Raw genomic sequence first — 22,298 nt, 5'->3', positions numbered from 1 at the left:
AGACGGTTTAAGCCGTAGTTCATCACAGTGGCTTAATTTGGGATGGTTGACTTCACATGACTTTAAAATCCTTAATTCTTGAATATGCTGTTTTTCAAATATCGTATCGTGCACAAAGCCTGGAACGTCTTGGGTTATAGTAAAGTATGATCCAACATATCTCTCATATTATAATATGATGCATACTCAATTATAATCTGTTTTGGTTTTAATATATAAATGGTTTTTAATATTTAGGCGCTGTCACCGCATCAAGAAGAAATGCATTATATGATCTTTTTGACTTACACATTCAGGTAACTAAAATAGATCTTTAAGGTGGTCCAAACGATATACATTATATCTGGAAACATGTCCTGTTCAATTAAAATGTAATTTACAATTTTTATTTCTAGTCTTTACGTCCCGATGTATGGATGTCGGAACACGCGCCAAGGAATTCCGCGATTAAATATAAAATTTATAACTTATTCTTACATTCAGGGGAGAAATTTATCGGTAGTTGTAAATGGTGGAGCTGCTGCTGATAGTTTTACTCTATTCTACCTGAAAGAGTAGTCATTCTTCGAATATACTTCGTCGGAAAACGTGCTGTATTTTAAAGCAACAATTTGTACAAACAGATAACACCAGTTTTGTGTTTGCCTTTCCTATAGTCAATGAGAATTTTGCTACAAATGCCAAAGAATGTGCTGCCTTATATTTTCTCTATCTTCGGCTATGTAAAACTGTATTAGAAACTTATTTGTTATTTAAAAATGGCGAGAATACCAAATTATACTACCTAGAAAACATCAGCATCCATTAAGAATCCGAATTCTGAGAAACATAATGTAGAGACAGCATATGTACAGTTTTTATATAACGACGTAATACCATTCAATCACGAGCGGACGGTCAAACAAAAACTGTATTTTGGCTCCGGATCATCTATAAATTATGCGACGATAACTATTTCAAAACAAACTAGTGATTCGCCTCGACTTTACACGCACGTATACTAAAATCCATAATCTTCGACTATCCTTTGCTTATCTCTCTTGATTTTGTAATCGAGAACAGAGAACCAATTATATACCAATAATTGATTATAATTCGCTTAAGAGATGAAGTAAAATAGAGTCAGGAAACCTATGGGTTGTCCATAAGTATTTCAAAGGTTTTATACATATAAAATCAACCAATTTCAGGCTAGCGTAGCGGATGAAAGGCCTAGCTTCTGTATGAAATACATGTATTTTAATATTGGAATAAAAATTAAACATATGTAACGACAAAAGACTTTTTTCACAGAGATATAGAAGAAATATTACTACGCGACTTTTTATGACATCTTCAAAGGCCTTGGTCTATGTTTAAAATCATAACAGACAGGGCATGACCTCTTCACAGATCCAGTAATTGTAGGCTCCTTGTTTCATCTAGTAAACAAAAGTGGCATGGTCTCTGGTGCTTTTTCACTTGAATCGAGAAGTAATAAAGATATGCACACGATTGGAGCTAAAGGAATACGTATGGAGCCTTTAAATGAGACGAGGTGAGTACGTACTATCAATAGGAGTAGCAACACTAGCATTTTTAATTGCGAATTGGAATATGGCGATGCACTACGTTACTTTTGAATATAAGGTGTTAAATATTTGCACTTAATACCCCATTATAAAAACCCACTGTCTTCCTACTATGTCTAGCAAAGCACACTGCAACTTTGTAACAGAAATAAACGAAACTATACTTCTCTCCTACGCGATCATTCGTTAGAAATTTTCCTATCTAAATATAATATTTAATGCAAATTGTTATTGTATTTACTAGTTATTTGCGAGATGAAACCATACAGCACAGTTTATTGAATATTTCCTGGTTGACACTTCAATTAGAAGATATGTAGGTTTGCATGTCGCTTCCTATATTGTTTTAGAACAAGGTTAGACATTTTAAACTTAGATCCGTATTTAAATAGAAAAATGTTCTTCCCGCCCTTGCCCCTCCCCTGTCCACAGTCCACCTCCACGTCAATTATACTTTACACATACTGAAAACATTTGGCTTAGTTTGTACCACTGAATTGCCATTAACTACCCACTACAAAGTAGATCTAACATCACCAATGAGGAGGACATGACCTAATAAGTATTCGCTGGATGCGGGCCGCTTCCAATAGGTTGATCGGAAAATCTTTGGGGGAGGCCCATATTCAACAGTGGACATACCGCGGCTGATGATGATAAATAATGACAAAGTAGATCTGTGGTATGCTAGCCCGTCTGGGCAAGTATTACAGTTTTCCCAACCTGATGTCAAACAGCGAGTAAGCACTGTCCTTTGAATACTCTTACTGCTCATTAGGGCGTACACCACACAGAGTGGTACGCCCTGGAGAGTTTAATGTCTAGCTTTCTGCTTGCACTTCCATGCGCTGCACACCCTATAAGACTTTGCCCAGATATAATTTCCTTTGTTATCAATCGTACATGGTAGACAACAAAACAGACCGTATGTCTGTTAGTAACTGTCGTCAGCACTCGGGAATGCTCGGCTGCTTCCGCCGCTCGTGTAAACAGGCTATTAATACCAAACATAAAAGTTTATCTTGCATAATAAATCTAGACCGGTTAAATAAGTGTCTATCATATTCCAGCCCTTCTAATGGATGAAATATGAGAGTTAGTGGGCCAGATGACAGCTCCTGTCGTTCATTCGCATCCGTAATTCGTCTCGTGTATACAATGACTGTCTTTTTTTATCCTACCAAGAGAATTACTACGCCATTGCGCCTAAGAAAATTTAAATGATTATTAAACCTTTATGTAATAATTAGAATACAGTAAATATTCACAAATGGTTTGCCAAATAAACACTTTAAGCAATAGTAGCATTTGGATTAACTTCTTGGCTGTATGAACTATGAACCCTTTGCCTTTCATTTACCACTTATTAATTTGGACAAATTCACTACAAGCAATAGAAATAATAATCAAAATATTTATTTGACACGTCAGTCGATATGTTGTTTCTTTGAGAAAAAGAACATTCCTTCCGACCGCGGCCTAATGAACTTTACATTAGAAATGGTTTCCTCATTATATTTCGCTGTGTCGATAGATTTATTTATTACTAATAATGACTCCATTACCACTCGCGAAAGATATTCAATCATAGTTCAAACTGAAATAAATCTGTATCAACTGTAATAAATATTTTATGATATATGTTGTTTGTCAAGAATCAATATGCTTTAGTTTTTCTTATAAATATATTGTTACGCGCCGCTATCCTAGCCGATGACATCGGGCGTTTCCGGAAGTATTCGGCTGCGCGGGCAGGCTGGCAGAAGAGAAGATATGTCACGCGGCGACTATTCGATTATTATTCTCTGGCTGGACGTTGTCAAAAGAATGTCTAAAATTGTATTCTGTAATTATTTTGCTAATATAATGTTTACTGTAAAAAGAGCGTTTTACATTCAGAAGTGGGATAAGACAAATGATAATTTGAAGTTACATTGAATTCGAATGTGAAGAGAACTATCGGAATAAATCTGTGATGAATCATTGAATGCCAAAATTAAAATTACCAGATTCTCAGATTTTTAGTTACCATGGTAACGTCTACGTCTGTTGAAGTAAATATGTTGGGAATGCATATGGAATTGATGTCTGCACATTAGTACGATTAACGACATTCATAACAAAACTTCGTTATGCCTGCTGCTTGGCTCACTAGAGAGGGTGTTTTCTTAGAAACTAAATCATTGGAGACAGGAATGACTGGAGTCATGTGAAGTCAAATTAGTGGCGCAACACTTCAGGCTGACAATGCGAACGTGCGTAACTGTTTATTTTATTTAATCTGATCTGTCTGTGGCCGTGAGCCTTTTGATCATATTCTGTCTGTAGCAATGACCATTCTGGTCATATTCTGTCTGTAACCATGAGCATTCTGGTCATATTCTGTCTGTAGTCATGAGCATTCTGATCATATTCTGTCTGTGGCCATGAGCCTTCTGATCATATTCTGTCTGTAGCCATGAGCATTCTGATTAGTGTTACTAGGCGCTATTTGTTTGAAATCGGGCAACAGGTAAAACAAATCGGGATCCAGGTTGAAGGTCGAAACACAAAAAAAAAAATACTGCAAGTCATGCTAATGTTGGTTTTCATTGCAATTTCTGTTTTAACATCGAATCATAGATCACGGTACAGTCGCGTCTCTAAACAACAGAACAAAATAAAACTATACCTACAGGGCTAGTGATGTGATGTGTTGTTTATTTTTTGATAATAATGTCTTTTGATAAATTTATTGATTTTCGGGACATTTAATGTCCCAATCAGTCGCAAATCGGGACGCGTCTCCAGAACTCTGATAACCGGGATATTCCGCGCACATCGAGACACCTGGTAACACTACGTCAGAACATACTCTGTCTGATTTGACTGCTTTATTTTACTGATCTGCTTCATTAATTCTGTTACATGGGTACTTAATTTCTTTTCTGTTTTTCTAATTCTGTTTCTGGTTTAGTGTTTATATTTAATTATAAACTATATATAATATCTGTGAATTCATTAATCTTACATGGAAAGCTTACAGTCTGACATAAAGAGATTAAGCTACAATATACGGCAGGAGTACAATATTATGTGATTTGTGGTATACGAGGTTCCAAAATCCAGTCAACTGTGTTGATGTAAAAATGCAATTTAGGAAAACAGAGTAAAGAAAATAAGACAGAGCAAACGTTGTTGTTTAGAAATGTAATATAATAATATAATATAACATACATATCTTCTGTTCCAGATACCCTCACTGATCTGGTTTGGAGCATGATAAAAAAAACTATTCTGTCTGTACTTGGACTCTGGATAAATTGAAAAGCACTGGCTTATTAATTGAAATGTTTGGTATTCTTACATAGCACTTACGCAATGGCTCTGAACAATTGATGCTCTCTAAGTATACTAATAAGGTACAATATGTGAGCAATATTTCTGCGAATGAATAAGGGTACAATATGGTGACTCTGAAATGGTATACTGGATTGTGTTGCCGTACTAGCTGTAACACTAAGCTTGGTTGGTTAACCTTCGCTCAATTTTTGATAAACAGTGGGAATGGTAATCTGAGATTGCAAAAACATTTGTATTTGTCTTTGAGTATTCTTGCAATTTTGAAGTGTACCATGGTGGTGGTGGTGGTTTATTGTTGGTAATAATATTATGAACAAAAAAAAAGTAAAATATCAGATAAAACCTTACGACTGACATCTATTATACTGCTTATGATAAGTTATTTTCTGTTAACCTGTTGAGTTGTAGAAATATTTTAACCGTGGTTTTATCGAGCAGACATGCACAAGGAATTCATGTCATGATGATACTTCAGAGATGGATGTCTTCTGATTTTAGTGGGTCATTAGAAGCTGATGTTTTGATCAAATAGTTAAAAAAAAAAGTATGTTTAGAGTTCAGTTATTGTCATTTTGTATATATGTAATTATATGGCGAGAAATTACAGGTAGTGTTATAATAAAAAAAAGTTGAAACATATTCGGTAGAAGTAGCGACGGATGTGTGCTTCAGTATCGATACTATTTACGGAGCCCAATTTACGGAATGTAAAATTAACATTACCGAAAATTATGTACAAATCCTGGTTCCGATGAGTTGCCAACATTGTGTAATGCATATGAAAATTGCTGTAGTTGTTTTTATTCCATGTTGGCCATGTTCTCTTTGTGCTGGTTGTTTATATAAGCGGAACATACACGTGTAGCTAACGCTGTACTTGAGTAGTGTAATTGTAAATCACATGTCTCCACATCGGCTTCGATCGCCAGTGACAGTTTTTTATGAACACTGGGGTAACGGTTAAGTCTGCTGGTTCTCTTAGTTGAATCTGGTCCAGTGTCTTGGTTATGCCTGCGATATAGAACCACTTTAGCGAGGACTTTATAGATATTTGACATCAAGTTGTAGACCTATAGTTATTTATTCAAACTGTTAAGATTTATAGTCTTCTTAGTGTTTCTTATATTTTAAATAATATCCCATTTAGGAAGTGTCTTGACACGCGTGGCTTAACTGACTATTCGACTCATAGTTACGGGGTAGACTGCGCTTTCAATTGGTTTTCTGTTATAACAAACGAAAGTTTTGTATTTTTAGTTGTTTCGTCCGATTTGATCTTGAATGTTGCTATGCTCTCTGGAGTCCGTCATTCATCGAACATATTCAGACATTGGTATGAGAGCCCAGAAGCAGTTTCTGTATCATTTTTCACACGTGAATATGCTCAATTTAAAATCAGTTTTCTTGAATAAAGACGCGAGATGGCAGATATCATTTTTTTATTTTATAAAAAAATGGATTAACGTTGACATTGATAACTCTGTTTTGTTAATCAAACTTAATTTTGCTGATTCTCGTTCTGGCAACCGTCTCCATAACAAAGTGACTTTCAACTTGCCAACACGGCGAATCAATTATAGTCATCACTTGCCTTTGTGGCGAATGTATCAGTCCACAATAATATGCTTCAAGAAATTTGTATTTTAGCGGTAAAGTACCTCAGATAAAGAAACTTGGAATAATAAATTCTGTCCCTAATTTGTGACTTCAACTTATTCGTTATTACTAATTCAAACACAATGTAACTTGTTTCCTAATTTACTTTTATTGCATGTAGAGTTCACTTCTCGAAAGTCGTGCACCCAGTTCTGTTGCTAATGTATCCGTTCTTAATTTGGAATCTGTACATCTTATGTTATCGATTAGGTTAGAAGAGCTAGTAATAAAAAATGTTCTTTTCAATCTTCTTGTGTAGTCGTATAATAGTAATTGTTGTCCACTGACTTGAAATTAATTTATTCTTAAGACCTCAGTCAATAACTATGTGAGTGTAGGTGTTAATAATGTCCCTGTTCTCGATGAGAAGTTCATTGCTGATGTTCTCTGCACCTGGAGTTTTATTTGACTACTTTTATGTTTCAGAGATTGTCTCCGGTACCGGTTCTTTAATGGTCGGATCTGTTGTTTCTGTAGTATTTCTGCATGTGTATAATTCTTAGATGCATTAAGTAGCTTTGATAGAGACTCTCGTATTGTGGTTTCTATTATGCCGTTTTTATCCTTTATGCTGGGGATCTAATCTCTTTTCGCTGTCTGTATTTTCCCGTCTTTTTTTTCTTAATGCCTCTGGTCGTTTGAATGCATTTTTCTGTGTTTATAATCTGGAAGCATGGCAATCTTCCGCATGTTAGTTTTAAAAATTTTATTAATTTCAGTTATGACTTTTCTAACGCTTCTTGCCTTTATGCTGTGTTACTCGTAAACCATTTGATTAATTGATTTGATTGAGTTGGTATATGTTGCGTATGCTTATTTATATGTATGAATCGTGTGCTGATAAGTCCTTATTGTGTGTTTTATTATCTTGTGTGTTAACTTCCTTTGCGACTTCTATGGAGTTCTTTAGTTGTGCTTCTCATTCCTTTTCATTTGCTGCTGTCTTACTAATTGGAGGTTTTGCTTTGAAAGGTTTAATTGTTCTGGGTGTTATTTTAAACTTAAGTTTGGTTCTCAGCATTCTATGACTGCTACTAGTATTCAGCATTAACTGTATGTAAACTTGGATAAATAGAATGAAGGTCTTTGGTTGCTGGGAATGAAGTAAGGAAACGGGGTTTAGGTACTAACGAAAAATAAATTATATACACATATAGCGTGAAAGTTAATCGCAAAATGGATAAGTTGTTGGATATTGTGGATACGCAAGACTTGATTGGTTTATTAAAGAGTTAATCGATCAGAAATAGTTAGTGATTTACTGGTAAAAATGTTTAAAATATAAGTATCCGATTCAGTTCTGCTTTCTCAAATTTATTTTTGTGAATACCTTTGGTATTCACTTTGCAGGATGGCCGATGTTACGCGCCGCTATCCTAGCCGATGACATCGGGCGTTTCCGGAAGTATTCGGCTGCGCGGGCAGGCTGGCAGAAGAGAAGATATGTCACGCGGCGACTATTCGATTATTATTCTCTCTGGCTGGACGTTGTCAAAAGAATGTCTAAAATTGTATTCTGTAATTATTTTGCTAATATAATGTTTACTGTAAAAAGAGCGTTTTACAATATCTATCAATGTAGATTGTAGGTACTTAATACCATCTATACCTACTGCCGTGATAAGCTCAAAAGCAGTATCTCAAAAAAAATATCTAAATCTTGATTTTTATGACGTCAAATAGGTTAAAGAAATGCCTATCCAATGAACTTACCTAAATAAAGGTATCTTGTTTAGAACTTGTTAAAAAAACCTTAAGAATTTCTCTATCTCAGTTTTACATACAAAACTATATTTACAAAACTTCGATTATCTCGAAATAAGGATTCCTTGACATACCGCTTTTGCGCTTAGCCCGGCAGTATATCACAAGTCCTGCAGACAGACAATTATATATTTTACTTAGTTAGTAATTTTGAGCAGTAGAGCCGCGTTGCTGACATCTTTCTCTTCTGCGTGAATAGACAACCTCGACCAAGTACCATTATAAATCTAGGTAGTTTCATTGTAAGATAGATAAATTATAGAAATCCTAATTATGTTTTATATTTATTTTGTTTCTGGTATCCCAAGGTACAGGCCTAGCCTAGTTTAAGTACCCCTGGCAAATATGTTAATTTTTGTTTTTATAATAAGTTTGTAATTTGTAACCATTGAAATTGTAAACAAATTCGGTTATTTACAATAAAAAATTATTATAATTATTTTATTATTATAGGTGAGGAAAAAGAGACAACTGTGTGACTCTCCCTCTGAGGCTCTACGCGTAAAGATAATGCGGACGTTGGAACACTAGGCGGTTTTTAGACAATATATCGAGATATTATGTTCCGTCAGTTTGTCTATTTGCCAAAACGTGTGCAAGCTCTCTTGTTTTTCAGTTTCAAGGACTTTATACCCAATAATTTCTGGGCATTATGAGACTGAATACCTAACCTGTGTTATTCAGCCCCACCATTTTATACGTGGTGTTGTTGGAGCTGAACATGCGCAGTTATGACGCTCACCATCAGACAAGTCATCACCATGTGGATGGTGCTAATGTACTTTGCCGAATACCGCTCGCCAAAAATAGTCGCTACATAATAAAATGTTTAAAGAAACAAGCATTTTCCTGTATTACAAACAAACATTTTACAAAACCACTGTTTTGTACGTAAAAATAACAAAGAATTTATTTTTAACAGACGTGCGCCCCTGACTCCGTTCGTTGTACTTTATGAAAGCACGAGTATAATATAAAATAAATAAACCAACAGTTACACACAGCCCTGGCCCCATGCTGAGATACGAGTGTTATCGTGGATATCAATTGTGATACTATAATATATCCAAACCTTGGCACGAAACAATTAAGATTAGCGGATTACACAAACATTTGTCTCGATACGAGTGAACCTATGGCCTCTCGTTTAAAAGCCGGCTCATCACCCGCGCCGCGCGTGCTAAGGAATCTTATTGTACGTTACCATGGCACTATACTTTGCATTTTGATTATAATTTGCATTAAAATACACTGCAATTTAAAAAATTATGTAAGAAAAAAAACTAATAAAGCCACAGGTGCCCGCGATGAATGGAATAGATTAAAAAACAAAAGCGCGACAATCACTCGTATTCCTAGATAAAAATAAAATTGATAGACCGTCAATCCATCAGCGAAGCCAATGTAACTGGGAGAAAGGATTTGGGGCACGTTATTATTTCTGATTCCCGAGCACAGGTACTCCCACGTAGCACAGAAATAGCAATACATCACTGCAAGCACTGTGCTGACGATTTTTAAATATGTTTACTTGTAAAATGTGTGGGGGAAAGCAGTTCGTCATAATTTGTAGACTAAGGAAACGAAGTGAACAGTCTACATGATGGAAAATGTCGCCGCTTCATAACAACAGCTATCCCGGTTAAGCAGTATTTAAAATTTATATTATTTTAAGGATATGCCATATCGTTAAAATAATATAAATCCCGCTCTTGGGGCAAATACCATCAAGAGAGAGAGGTGTTCCTTCCACAGACGAAAAAATGATGTGTTGTCTATAGTCCATTTTTTTCAAAACTGGATGTGAGCATGGTGAGCCATTAATTACTAGTAACATCGATGGGAGATTCGCCTTTATTTCCTGGCACACGCAATTTCCCTACAATACATTTACCATTTCCAGAACTCGTTTCACCTACAAATCCATTGTTTAATGACCTCGCCACGGAATTAAATCAACACTAGATTATACTTCTTTAAACTAGATTTGAAGATGAGACTATGTTTTGGCTATTTTTTTATATTATCCATGACGACGATAAAATCTTGCCATTAAGATTCAGATGGCCGACATATGTGGCCTTAATAAACTTACCTGCTTTCGAAGGAGAGGCCAGTCACCCCAAATGACTACACTGAATTGCCTGCAGTTGAGGCCTTACGCAGTGCGAGGCTCCGGGCGAGAGAAAAAAAGTTCACGATCTTAACAATATTCTGGTAAAATGTTGGTTAACATCGTGGCAACAAAAAGAACATCCTCAGCTAAGGTACATGGTGAGGCCCCTCGTATAGTGCGAGACTCCAGTTGGTGACCTAATCCGCCCCTCCAAAGGCTACCACTGATAGCCTGGATGCCATTTTATTCTTCCCTCTTAATCCCATTCCAGTTCTACGATAAAGCATATAGGTACTTTTTCGAGCCGATTGCAGAAAAGATTTGGTTCGATAGAGCATCTTCAACATAATATAAGGCACTAGATGGCCTCTAAGATACAATGTCAAAAGATCTGTCTTGGTCGAGAAAAACTGGTCTACAAACCCAAAAAATCTTTCTAAATTGTTTCTAAAACGCAAAATTTTTGGGTGATCGTAAATTCCAAACTTTAAGACCGGGCGAATGTGTTCCACCGTTTAATTTTATAGCGATATTCATATTAAAACTCTTTTGGCAGTTATAATGTTTTGACAATAGATAAGATTGTTTATTTTTTTATTTGGTGTTTTGGCACACTAGATTTCCGGACAGGTGGATAGTAGTAAATCCTATAATAGATGATAGTTGAACCAACCTATATAGGTAGGTGCACACATAAACTCGCACCTTTGCCTCTGAAAGGATAGGCAGTGAGGCAAACAATGCAACAATGTTTTGTTGAGCTTATTTATTCCCAGGTTTTCCATGCAGTCCTTTGCCATATACACTTTAAATTCCACTTATATTCAGTTAAGCAATACCAGTATAAAGTATAAGACAGATTTTTCTCGACTTTGGAGGCATCGGGAGGGTACGACTGGCCCATTTCTTTGACGATGGTGTCGTAAGACCGAAATACGACGAATTTCAACAACAAAATGATATTCAACAATGTAGACTACCATGTAAATACCTGGATGTAGATCCTTATCCCGAATAACGTCTCAGGAATGACACAGATTGACGTTATAAAAAATATATATACACGCTTACTAAATTGATCTTTTGCATGTCACGAATCCAATGCATCTCTCGCATGACACACGTTTATGATAATTTTCACTTGACATCTGGATAACAAACAATCTAATCAATAAGTAATCTAGTGGAGTTACCACTAGTGACACTCGTAAACCTCAAAAATACGGCTGTTGTACTGTGTACCTAACTGTTGTAAAATTTTGTATAAGTTCTATATCGTCTCTAACCGGGAATTCGTCTGTGGCATTGCTTTGCTTATTTCAGCCCCCAACTGCGTACCGACATAACGAGCCCTCATTTTTGTTTGCCATATGCCGTATTTTGTAATTCAAAATTTGCGTTGTGATGAATTTTGGCACTTATGATCAGACAAGTAACATGGCGTTTCCTCGTTTAAATAAAAATCCTGAAGTTTCTGGGGTAGACGAACTTATTACGCATATTTAGGGACTCTTTCCGCGTTTATTTGTGTATCACTTTATTAGTTCCCAGAATTTAATGTTTGGTGAAAGTATTTTTTAAAAATCTTTTACACTTTATTTTACTTGTTACGACTTAGAGCGTCGACCTACCGTTTTAAAATAATAAAATTTTGAAGGTAATATTTCATACTAGCGACCCGCCCAGGCTTCGCACGGGTGCAATGCTGATACTAAATGCACTACAGAAAAACTGTGAACGTTGTATATAAAAACATTGCGGCCCGCTCTGGCTTCGCACGGGAATAACAACAAAATAACAGTATTTCTCCACTATTTAATGGATGTTATTATACATATAAACCTTCCTCTTGAATCACTCTATCTATTAAAAAAACCGCATCAAAATTCGTTGCGTAGTTCTAAAGATTTAAGCATACAAAGGGACATAGGGACAGAGAAAGCGACTTTGTTTTATACTATGTAGTGATATGGTTACATATTAAATCTTCAATGTCTGAGAGACAATGCAAAGCTTAACCCATGACTGAAAGCCTCAAATTTCACACACAATGTGGGTAGGTCCTAATAAATGGTAGCTAATAGGAATACTGAGTTTACTGCTCCAGTTAATAAGTATCTATCCATGGTCTTCCTCCTCCATGGCCCATACCCCCAGCCAATGTACCAAGGGATTAGTGAGACAACTTGTATTAAATAGTAATAAAACAAAAATATAATTCCAATAAAACATATAGCTTTAAAATATTCACATAAATACTTCATTTTATATAATTAAATATATTCTCTTTTGGCCTTTTTGAGGTCAAATATTCTGTATGTGTTGAGAGACATAAGTTGTAAGGAAAACATCAACACCAATCACATAGGAGTTCCACAATTGTATCCACAAGTCAGCTCAATACTATAGAGCATTTTAGCACACTAAAGAGTGGAGTTTACTACTGAACTAGTACAAAGTCAAATCTGAAATAAAAAAAATAACAGAATCAGTACTCCACCCTTGATATCTTGAAATTATATTAGAAATCAGTATCATCAGGGCTTTTTTAAGGGGTCATTGAAAGGAAATTTCCAAAATATAAAAAAAAACATTAAAAAGTACAGGAAAGGGGGACAGTGGGTTACAAAATTTATGGACAACTACAACTTTCGAGAATTAGGGTGCCCCAAAAAGTGACAAATAAAGGCCTGAGTATAATGATAAATAATGTAACAAATGCAATAACAATATTACCTTACATACTCTGCCTCTGTTTCAAAACAAGTTCAGCGAGATCAGCCTTAGCCTTGGCTTCCCTATACTGCTCCCGAAGCACCATCATCTCCAGCTTGTGTTTCTCATCAGCCCGCTTCTGTCTGTACTGGTACTCTTTCTCTAAAATACTTGCTTCCATACAGTCAACTGACATATTTGTTTGGAATGAGGATTGATTTGATGTACCAGCAATTTGTGGGATAAGATGCTCTCCAGTAGAGACTTGAGGTTCAAAGAAATCTGATCTCACCCTAAAGTTTACTTGTTCTGTTTTAACACTTCCCTGTTCATCAGACTCGGTATCCGAGTTGTGAATTCCTAAATAGAATAAAAATATAAATAATACATTCAAAAGCATTGTAATTGTTTCCATTAGTGGAATAATAAGTACCTTGATGTGTATCTGAATCGATAGATGCATCAACTCCTATGAATACTGGAGCGAGTGCGGCGACATCAGGGTCCATGGCGTCACTGGCGAATGCTCCTCCAGCGGTCAGTCTGTGTTGACGCTCCTTTGACAACGCCTCTCGCTGACGCTGTTTTAAATTCATCCACAAGCGACGGAGTTGTTTATGTGTTGCCTAAAATATTATGGAATATGATATATCAATTTTTAGCTCGGTACTACACAGATCTTCTATTTAGTCCAATATACTAGATACAGGTCAATCATAGAACCTTGTATATCGAATTTAAAGGTAACTATTATAGATTACATTAATTTATTCACCTTATTTACGACATGAGCACTGGCGTTATATTCCTCAGTCACTTGATCCCAGGCTTCATTTTTCAATTTCAACGTAGCGCCGTCTGTGTCTTTATTTTCAATTATTCCACTGAATTTCTTAATTATATCCGTAAAAATTTTCTTTTCTGTCGCGGTAAAAACGTGTTTTTTAGTTTCCATTGTCGCAAAATAAGGGAAAATGGAAATGTAAACAAACGAATAACAATTTTTTTGACGAATGTGAAATGTTCAGTGAAATGTCAAATGAAATGACAACTAAGACGAAAGATGAGAAAACGTTTTGTTACTGCTATAGGAAAACTTTTAAAGATACTATAGTATGATGTATATTATATTCAGCGTGATATAATTCTTTTTTTCCGTGTTTTTTTTTTTATAATATTGCCACGATGGTCAACCGTTAGAAATATTAAATCAGTCCTGATTTTGCATTGTGAAATTCATTATGTGTACGCATGTAGAAACGCGCGAATTTCAATCCTACAGAGGCATGTTTCAAACGGTTCGTGTAACATAAGGACATCAAATAATAACGACTATATTACTTATAGTAATTAATTACGATTAGATAAGTGATTATCAAAATATATGAAAAATCAATCTTCATGAACCTTTGTACTTACTTATAGAATAATTAAAACATTTTTTATGGGTAGGTACTTACCTGCAAAACAAAGTACACGCTACATATTATTATCATTAATATCCGTAAATATTAGTTTTACATAATAAGATACTTTTATGAGACAATTTGATCTTAAATTGCTAACAGATCTAGGCTAAAAATACAGAAGGTATAATGCCATGCAGATTGATTGAAACATGGAACTTAACCCGTCTCATAATTCTATATAAAAATATATTTGTCTTCCCACTCTAAATAATTACAGGTCAGCCAGACACTGCACAGTTTAGATAATACAAATTTAACAAATAGGTCATGCACTGCAGTCAGGTGCTGAATGCTTTACATATAGAACCTTGACCCGCTCGGTCGGATCGGTTAAAAATATTAGCGTTCTGGAAACTACTTGGGAGTGGGGACAGTATGAACACAGGGGAATTATTATGAGTTATGACTATCCTAAACGACTTTCCCGTGGTTGCAATCCGCGCCCTATTTGTAGGGCACGGTTCTTGATTTCAACAATTTCTAGTGTGCCAACATCTTCGGGGATCAAGGTATAGAAATATCGGGGCTTGGCACTTTCTATTTTAAACTGATATTACTACTGTTCCCGAGCCGAGACGGTTATGAGTGACTCGCTCGACTTTGTATTCAATTAATAAAAATGTTTGTGAAGTACATACACCGAGGCCATAATCGTCATTAGGTACTTAAGCTTTTGCGTCAATTGGTCTATCAGGTAGTCCTTGCTCTTGACCAGCTTGGAGATAGCCGTGCGACCTTTTGGCTTCACCTGCAGAGCCAAAGCCAAGTGCTACGCCTCTCGCATGATGCCTGTGTGACAGCGCCAAAAACTTCTGGCGCCCCGCTGTGTCTGGCGCTGAAAGTAGGAATTCCTTATCTCCTCAGGTCCATTAACTTGAACATCCGGCGATATCGCTGTCATGACGGTCATTGTTCTGGTTTTCCTTGAGTGTTACTGCCCTGATTTACCTGACATTTTGAGCTGTATAATTAGCTACAACACTTATAAAATAATGTTTTTAATATTATCTCTTCAAAATCTTTTCGTTTAATACCAGCATAATTAAGAACAAAGTGAAAGACTGCTTTAACTCGAAAAATAATGTTATGTTAAACCTGTCCTGGGTACCAAAGCTAAAACCTCTCTTTACAAGCTAAATGCATAGGTAACGCCCCACTACTTGAATACGAAATCAGTTTGATGAATTAAAAAATATCTTATTGTTGCAGGTACAGCAGAACATTTCACAAACACTAAAAAAGGACTATTAAGTATTCATTACGCTATTTAAAATATTCATAATTACAAATGGCTCAAAGATAAAAAACGAAATTTAAACCAATCGAGTGTGGCACAACCTGAAGAGATGTCGCTTGTGGCTCCCAGGAGGGTCCAACTGGACTGGGCCCACACCATTCCATGGTAAGACTTTTATTTATTCCTTATTCACACATTTCATCAATCAAATCGTCAATCGTAGGCGATTACTTGACGCCAACGCCCTCTAGGGATCTAGCGCCGCGTTGTACAAATCTTATTAGAAAAACCCATAGTAAATAAAATTGAATCCAAGATCTCTCCATCCACGGCCTACACGCGCTGCTGCTATACCTATATGTAATACCACTAATTACATTAAACTGACTGCAATGGTCTACACAACAGAACATAAAGCTTGTACGCTGTTAGTCGGCAGAAATAAACAAATATGTAAGAGGTATCTAACTCGACAAATATTAACATTTCTGCGTAGGTATGAAACTGCAAATAAAAGATCAGACATGGCGATAGGCTCGCCCTCTATCACGTTATGGGACGGGATACACATGGGGAAAAGTGTATGGCGTAGTTGTATCTCTGCCTACTTCTTCTGGGATATAGGCGTGATGTGTGTTGATTGTTTATTTTATTTTATAACGATGAGCTAAATAGTGACCATTTAACATATTATAATGATACCTATAAAATTAAAAAGAATACATATTATTGTAACATTTTAAACAGTTATCAGATCATCAGAAAATTTCTTAGATTTTCCTATTATGTATTTCACGTTGCTCAGTTTTGAATAACTTCTTCCGAGAAATCATAGATGGCGTTAAATGACTCATGCGCAATTCCTGGCGGGATAACCACAATAAACATTAATGACACTCAATAACAATTTGCCAAAAACACTTTTAAATGCTGTTCCGGGATGCAAAATATTTTAATAAAATCCAAATTGCTATTTGCAAGTTACTAAATTTGTGTCGCAGAGGTCACCGACCTGACAACTGGCCCTGTAACTAACTTCACCGCAACATTCCGAAAAAAAACTCGTCCGTCAGCTGAGCGAACGCGGCGCACTTCACTCAGTGAAAAATGTATCTGTCATGGCATCGCGATCGATGATGGTTCTCGTCTAAAATCACGAAAAAATATAAAAAATATGTCGCGAATAACATCGGGGAACGTCACCCGCGCGTTTTCCACCATCTAATCATCGCATTTGTCTCAACAGCTTGCTTGTAAAGTGTTTAATGTGTGAATTTTGAACGATTCTAATTTTGTTCCTTGTCAAAGGAGACGACACCGTAAATTTTCTTTGGTAAGTTATTGCATTTCTTGCTCCTATTTGCTCGAATGATGTTTTTATTGGGTAATATGTAGTGTTTTATTGCCGTAAAACATATTTTTTTAGTAATATTATCGTCGTGTTAGGATAAAAATCGATTATTAGTGGGTGGGTTACCATTCGTATATTCGTCTCGCTTGGAATATAACCCGGCCGCAAGTGAAAGTGACGTAACAATGCGGTGTTGTAACGCGACAAAGAAAATCCAATTCGGTCGGATTATTATCTCTGTTTCTTTTCGTCGCAATGTCGTTTAATTTTAGTTGTTTTTTTTTACTTTATTATTTCCACTTTTTTTCTAAATAAAAACTGGTTTCGTCTTATACGGAACATATTTGTGATTTATTAGTGTTTCAAACAGTGATTGCTGCAAGGTAATTAGTAAAATAATTTATGATTAAAAATCAATAATTCCTGCCCTTATATTCGGGAACCGATATCTGCGAAGAACTTATCAAACGATTTTCGCCTTTATTGCATACACATAGTGCTTAAAATAGCGAAGATATTTTTTGCAAAATGTCACACAATAAAGTCCAACGTTTTATTTGTAGACATCCGTAGTTCAGGCGTGCCAATTATGTGCCAAAATTGGTCGAAAAAGTCATTTTTGTTAGAATAACGAATATAACATATGAAACGGATAAATAAATCAGCAAATCCTGTCAGGTGCTGCTGACTTGGCGTGTGAGTAGTAGACATTTTGAACGATTTTATATTTCAACCACATAATGTCTTTTTCGACTCGACAAATAGGCAATAAGTAGCGCCAATAAGGGAATTTGTAAACATTTAGAGGAGAAAAAGACTGCACTCACACCAACAACATTTGTAATATCAATATTTAGTTTTACACCTGTTTTATCACTTTCTTCCCCACATATCTCAAATTGTTTAACAAAACATTAATTATGATTTACTCACTTTATAATTTATGAATATGTTTTAAATGTATTGTATTCCATTAGGAAAACTACTTTCAATTAAGTAGACTTATTTTGCTATGGAGTCAAGTATTTCCTATATTAGCTTTAACCACCACCACCACCACGTTTACTTTTCATTTGAAAGTTAATGTCAGTGCAATTAAGGAGACGGTGAGCTTTTTTATTTTCCTTATCAGTCTAATAAATAATTATTGGGTAGTGTAAGTGCCTAAAAAATTTGCATTCCATTTATTCATATTGCCTGATGTTTAAAAATCTTCATTTATAATTTTAAATTACCATTATCTTCCAGCTGTACTGGGTTGTACCATATTAGTAAATACTTGACCTGATTGAAAGTATAATGTAGTTTAAATACTATATTACCCAACACAAAACTGCCTCCCTGATCATCACTCTCATCATGCTGACCACATTACTGCATCAATACCAGCAGATCTGGAACACCACTTAGAACAAACCACTATGATGATTGACAAAATGTCTGCATTTGTGGCTGTTGCTATATACTTAAACACATAATATATTTCATACAATTCAACCACTAATTTCAACAGTTTCTCAAAAACTAGTATTTGGGTACATTGTTCACTATATGTATATGAGATATATTGGTATAAGTAAAATACAATGACTCTGTTGTAATCTCCATACAATTCTCAAAATAACAGTCCCGCTGTCCTTAGTGCAGGATTGTAGAAACATAGTTTGCTAGACTAGACCTTAGTCTAATCATTCCACCCTAAGTAATAAACAGTGTCAGGAACACTCAGTTAGTCTTAAAATAAATACTTTTTACTTTTATAACAAAGTCAATCTTAAATACTAGTTCAGTTAATCTTAAAAAATAATTAATATTATTATTAATTAATTTACCTCGGGTAGAAGATTAAAAACAATTAGCCCAAGTTAACAGGGTAATATCATTAATTAGTTTACAAAAGCAGTGGATTTTCCTATATTAAGCTGTGGAACCAATCTGGGTAATTTAATTTATCTAACCAGCTTGAATAGTCTTCTTGAACAGATGCTATAGCTGAATATTGATGCTTAGCCATTATATTTATGTAGTCACTTAGATTGCATTTTTAATACCATTCTCTCTCCATTGTCTAAATTGTGAATGATTTTTTTTCCCTTAAGCAATATGTAGAAAGGTATAATCAATTTATTTTATTTTATGCTTTAGTTATAATTACCTAGTTGTGCGTAATTTTAATAAATTTTTATTTATATTATTTACCCCTTCCAGATAATTATTCCCAGCAAATACATTTCCTACTAAATGTTGCTTGCTACTTGGTCTGCATGATTGTTCTTCCAGGTATAAAAGTTCCATTATGTATGTACCGGAATAAAACAGTTTAATTTGTTGAGAATTTGTCAGTTATGTTCCTAACTTCATCCCAATCTATTGTATTTATAGTTTATATTTCTGAACAACTTTCAAAGATTTCACAAATGTATGCATTAAAATGTTAGGAAGATAGCCAAAAGGTTTAAATAAAATAATATTCATATGTGTATAATCAACATATTTATATCATATTTTGTTGGGAGTTTATAGAAAGGAATACTTTAGAATCTAAAATGGTTATCTATCATTTTAAGATTAACAATTAACATTAAAACCAATTGTGGCAAAACTTTTAATTTACTACTAGACTCAACTGACAAGGTCAATGTTTCATAATTTTACAAAGCAAAGTGCTCGCCATTCAGTTATATCGAAGATGATTCCAACCAAATTTTGTAGTCTTTAGTATATTGATCGCAACACTATGTTGAAACAGTATTCCAGTAATATCTGCTATTCTTGCCCATGTCTATGACAGATCTCACACTTAACAGGTCATATAATTAGGACCATTTCATTGAATGTTTATCCATGGTGCTGTAAATCTGACTTTTCTAGTTTTGAATGTGGCATTCTACTGATCCTGGCTTACAGGAGTTGTAGTAGCGGGTGTGAGGGCGAGAAAGTCTCGTGACAAATTTTACTTGCATTAAATATCCAATTCTGCATATTTCTCAATTAAAGCAGCCTATATTTTAGCTCAATACTTGATCTATCTGTGTGCCAAACCCACTTAGCACTTATGCTTTAACTTCTAAGAAACATCCAAGTTCCATACATGCATAATAAAAATTCTGATTTATAATATTAGTTAGTATGAAAGTCATTGCGTCTCTCGGTAGTCGGTTATTACAAGTATGTCGGTATGCTAAATTGCGTCCCCATCCTTCAAAGTAAATACTGAAGGAAGAGGGGAAGACGTGAGCCGTTGACTTCCACAGTTTATTGGCGCCGCAGAGGTAGGGCCGCCATCCGCTCTAGTTTCTACGGATTTGTCTTAGCTTGCAATAAAATCGCATAAAACGTTTTTTTTGTAAGTGTTGCAACCTGCCTCTAAGCCGGCTACATAAATGGCCGGCTCGACCGCGATAGTGTCATGGTATGAATGTTTATTTACGAGATCTAAGCAGCTTTTCCTGCTTAAAAATATGTGGGATAAAGTAATGTTAAAATACAATTATACCCTGTTAGTCAAGGACAATGAACATTCTTATTAGATTCTTCTTAGTTAAAAAAATATTGGTTCAGAAGTTGCTGAAATAATCCTCTACAGAATAACGTGGCCGTGACACGGGAAATAAGTTCGATGAAGAGAGAAGCCAGTAGCGGCGTCCCTATCCACGTTTTTGGAACTAAAGGGTGAACAGTGAGCGTGTGTATAAACATTTAATGTTTGAAAAGTGCAACACAATCCATTAAGTAGATTGGTTGTCATCATTTTTAATCTACCCATTTGTTCACTATCCCAAAGTAAGACTGTAACAAAAATGACTTGAATAAATGTACTTATACAAAGAAACACTGTGAATAATACAAATGCAGTAATGATTGCACATCAAGAAAATAGAAAATCGGTTAAGTACCTACTGCTTCGTAGAGTGTAGTCTATGTGACCTGTGTGACATTCTGTCGCTGACTTGCCGTTTCTGTCTCTATACCTGAATGTATAATGCTTACAGCAGAGTATGTCCTTGCTTTGATCTATTAAAAAAATCTACGATAAAAGTAAGAAATAAATTACAAAACGAATTAAGTAGTATCGCTTACTATTAGACGAACGGCAAGCTCGTCTCAATCAAATCAATTATTTTTTTTATAAAACTATAATGAGTACTTGCAGAAAATATATAATTAAAAAACAAACACAAATAGTAGAGCCAGTAAACTGTTCTGTTTACAATATGAAATACTATTTCGATCGGAGTGCCTTCCTTGTCTAATCGATGAGATTAACAGAGTTCTAAAAATTTTTTTCATCTAAAGAAGAAAACATTTCCACAAGTCTCGTTGTATAAACTATCTTTTTGATACAAAAAATAGTTGCTGTTTTCATTTTTGACATCAATGGAACCCCAAAAACTTTAATCAACGGCAAGCCCTGAAAAAACAATACGGTCAGGAATTTAATCTCGGGTGAATCATAAAACCTAGGCACAGTTTGAGACCTAGTCTATAGGTTTGCGCCTACTGCGCACGTGGCCACGCAAAACAATTCCAAGTAACGATTTTTCGGTTTTCCAGACGTTGACAATATACTTGGCAATAAAATTTGAAATGCCTCTTGCCGACAGCCTATCTTCAATATCGTAGGTCAAGTATGTAGTCCTTAGGAGAAGGCAGAGTGAGAATAGAGAAAGTTTTCGAAATATTTCTATAGCATCAGTGGCTGGGTAGAAATATTTTTTGAGGTGTGTTTGTAGAAGAATGAACGTGTAAGAATGTCTTACTCTAGTGGCATGAGCCGGGAAACAGTACGAGTTTTCTTATTTAAAAAACACCCATTTTTGTTGCCAAGGTTTGGCAATTGTGTTCGCCAAGACTACAATTTCACCTCATATAACCAAGGGGCTGGAATAAAATTTTTACGGCGGTTTGGGAACATGATTTAACTTAGGACAGGTGGGGTTGCATAGAATTGCATTTATATCTATGCTTTGGTATATTATAAAGCTTGAGATGATATTGTGCAGTGTCCACAGCTGCACTGTTCGTTTATTATGTTCGTCGCAGCTCTATTATCACCCACATATACCACCCACGTGGT

The 22,298-nt window shown here is 35.4% G+C and overlaps 2 protein-coding genes across 7 annotated transcripts in view; one reads left to right on the top strand and one right to left on the bottom strand.

Annotated features, from left to right (window-relative positions):
* LOC115447044 (tau-tubulin kinase homolog Asator) overlaps positions 1-22,298 on the top strand; it is a 65,120-nt gene that overhangs the window by 14,121 nt on the left and 28,701 nt on the right. For 4 of the 6 annotated variants that reach the window (XM_030173960.2, XM_030173955.2, XM_030173954.2 and 1 more), the window contains exon 2: positions 15,843-16,035. The exons of 1 other annotated variant lie outside the window; for it this stretch is intronic. In XM_030173960.2, the coding sequence (XP_030029820.2) occupies positions 15,980-16,035 (56 nt within the window). In that variant the 5' untranslated portion in view covers positions 15,843-15,979. Of the gene's footprint in view, positions 1-15,842; positions 16,036-16,926; positions 17,204-22,298 lie in introns of those variants that run through there. One more of the 6 variants, XM_030173959.2, reaches the window with a different exon arrangement.
* LOC115447045 lies at positions 12,641-14,214 on the bottom strand. The gene is made up of 4 exons (XM_030173961.2): positions 13,940-14,214; positions 13,598-13,790; positions 13,186-13,524; positions 12,641-12,914 (listed from the first exon to the last, which is right to left on the bottom strand). The coding sequence occupies exons 1-3, from the start codon at positions 14,117-14,119 to the stop codon at positions 13,187-13,189; spliced, it is 711 nt and encodes a 236-aa protein (XP_030029821.1). The 5' UTR covers positions 14,120-14,214; the 3' UTR covers positions 12,641-12,914; position 13,186.

The sequence above is a fragment of the Manduca sexta genome, chromosome 28 (assembly GCF_014839805.1).
Source record: "Manduca sexta isolate Smith_Timp_Sample1 chromosome 28, JHU_Msex_v1.0, whole genome shotgun sequence".
Taxonomy (NCBI): domain Eukaryota; kingdom Metazoa; phylum Arthropoda; class Insecta; order Lepidoptera; family Sphingidae; genus Manduca; species Manduca sexta.
The sequence above is the reverse complement of the archived record's forward strand: the minus strand, read 5'-3'. Positions and strand labels throughout refer to the sequence as shown.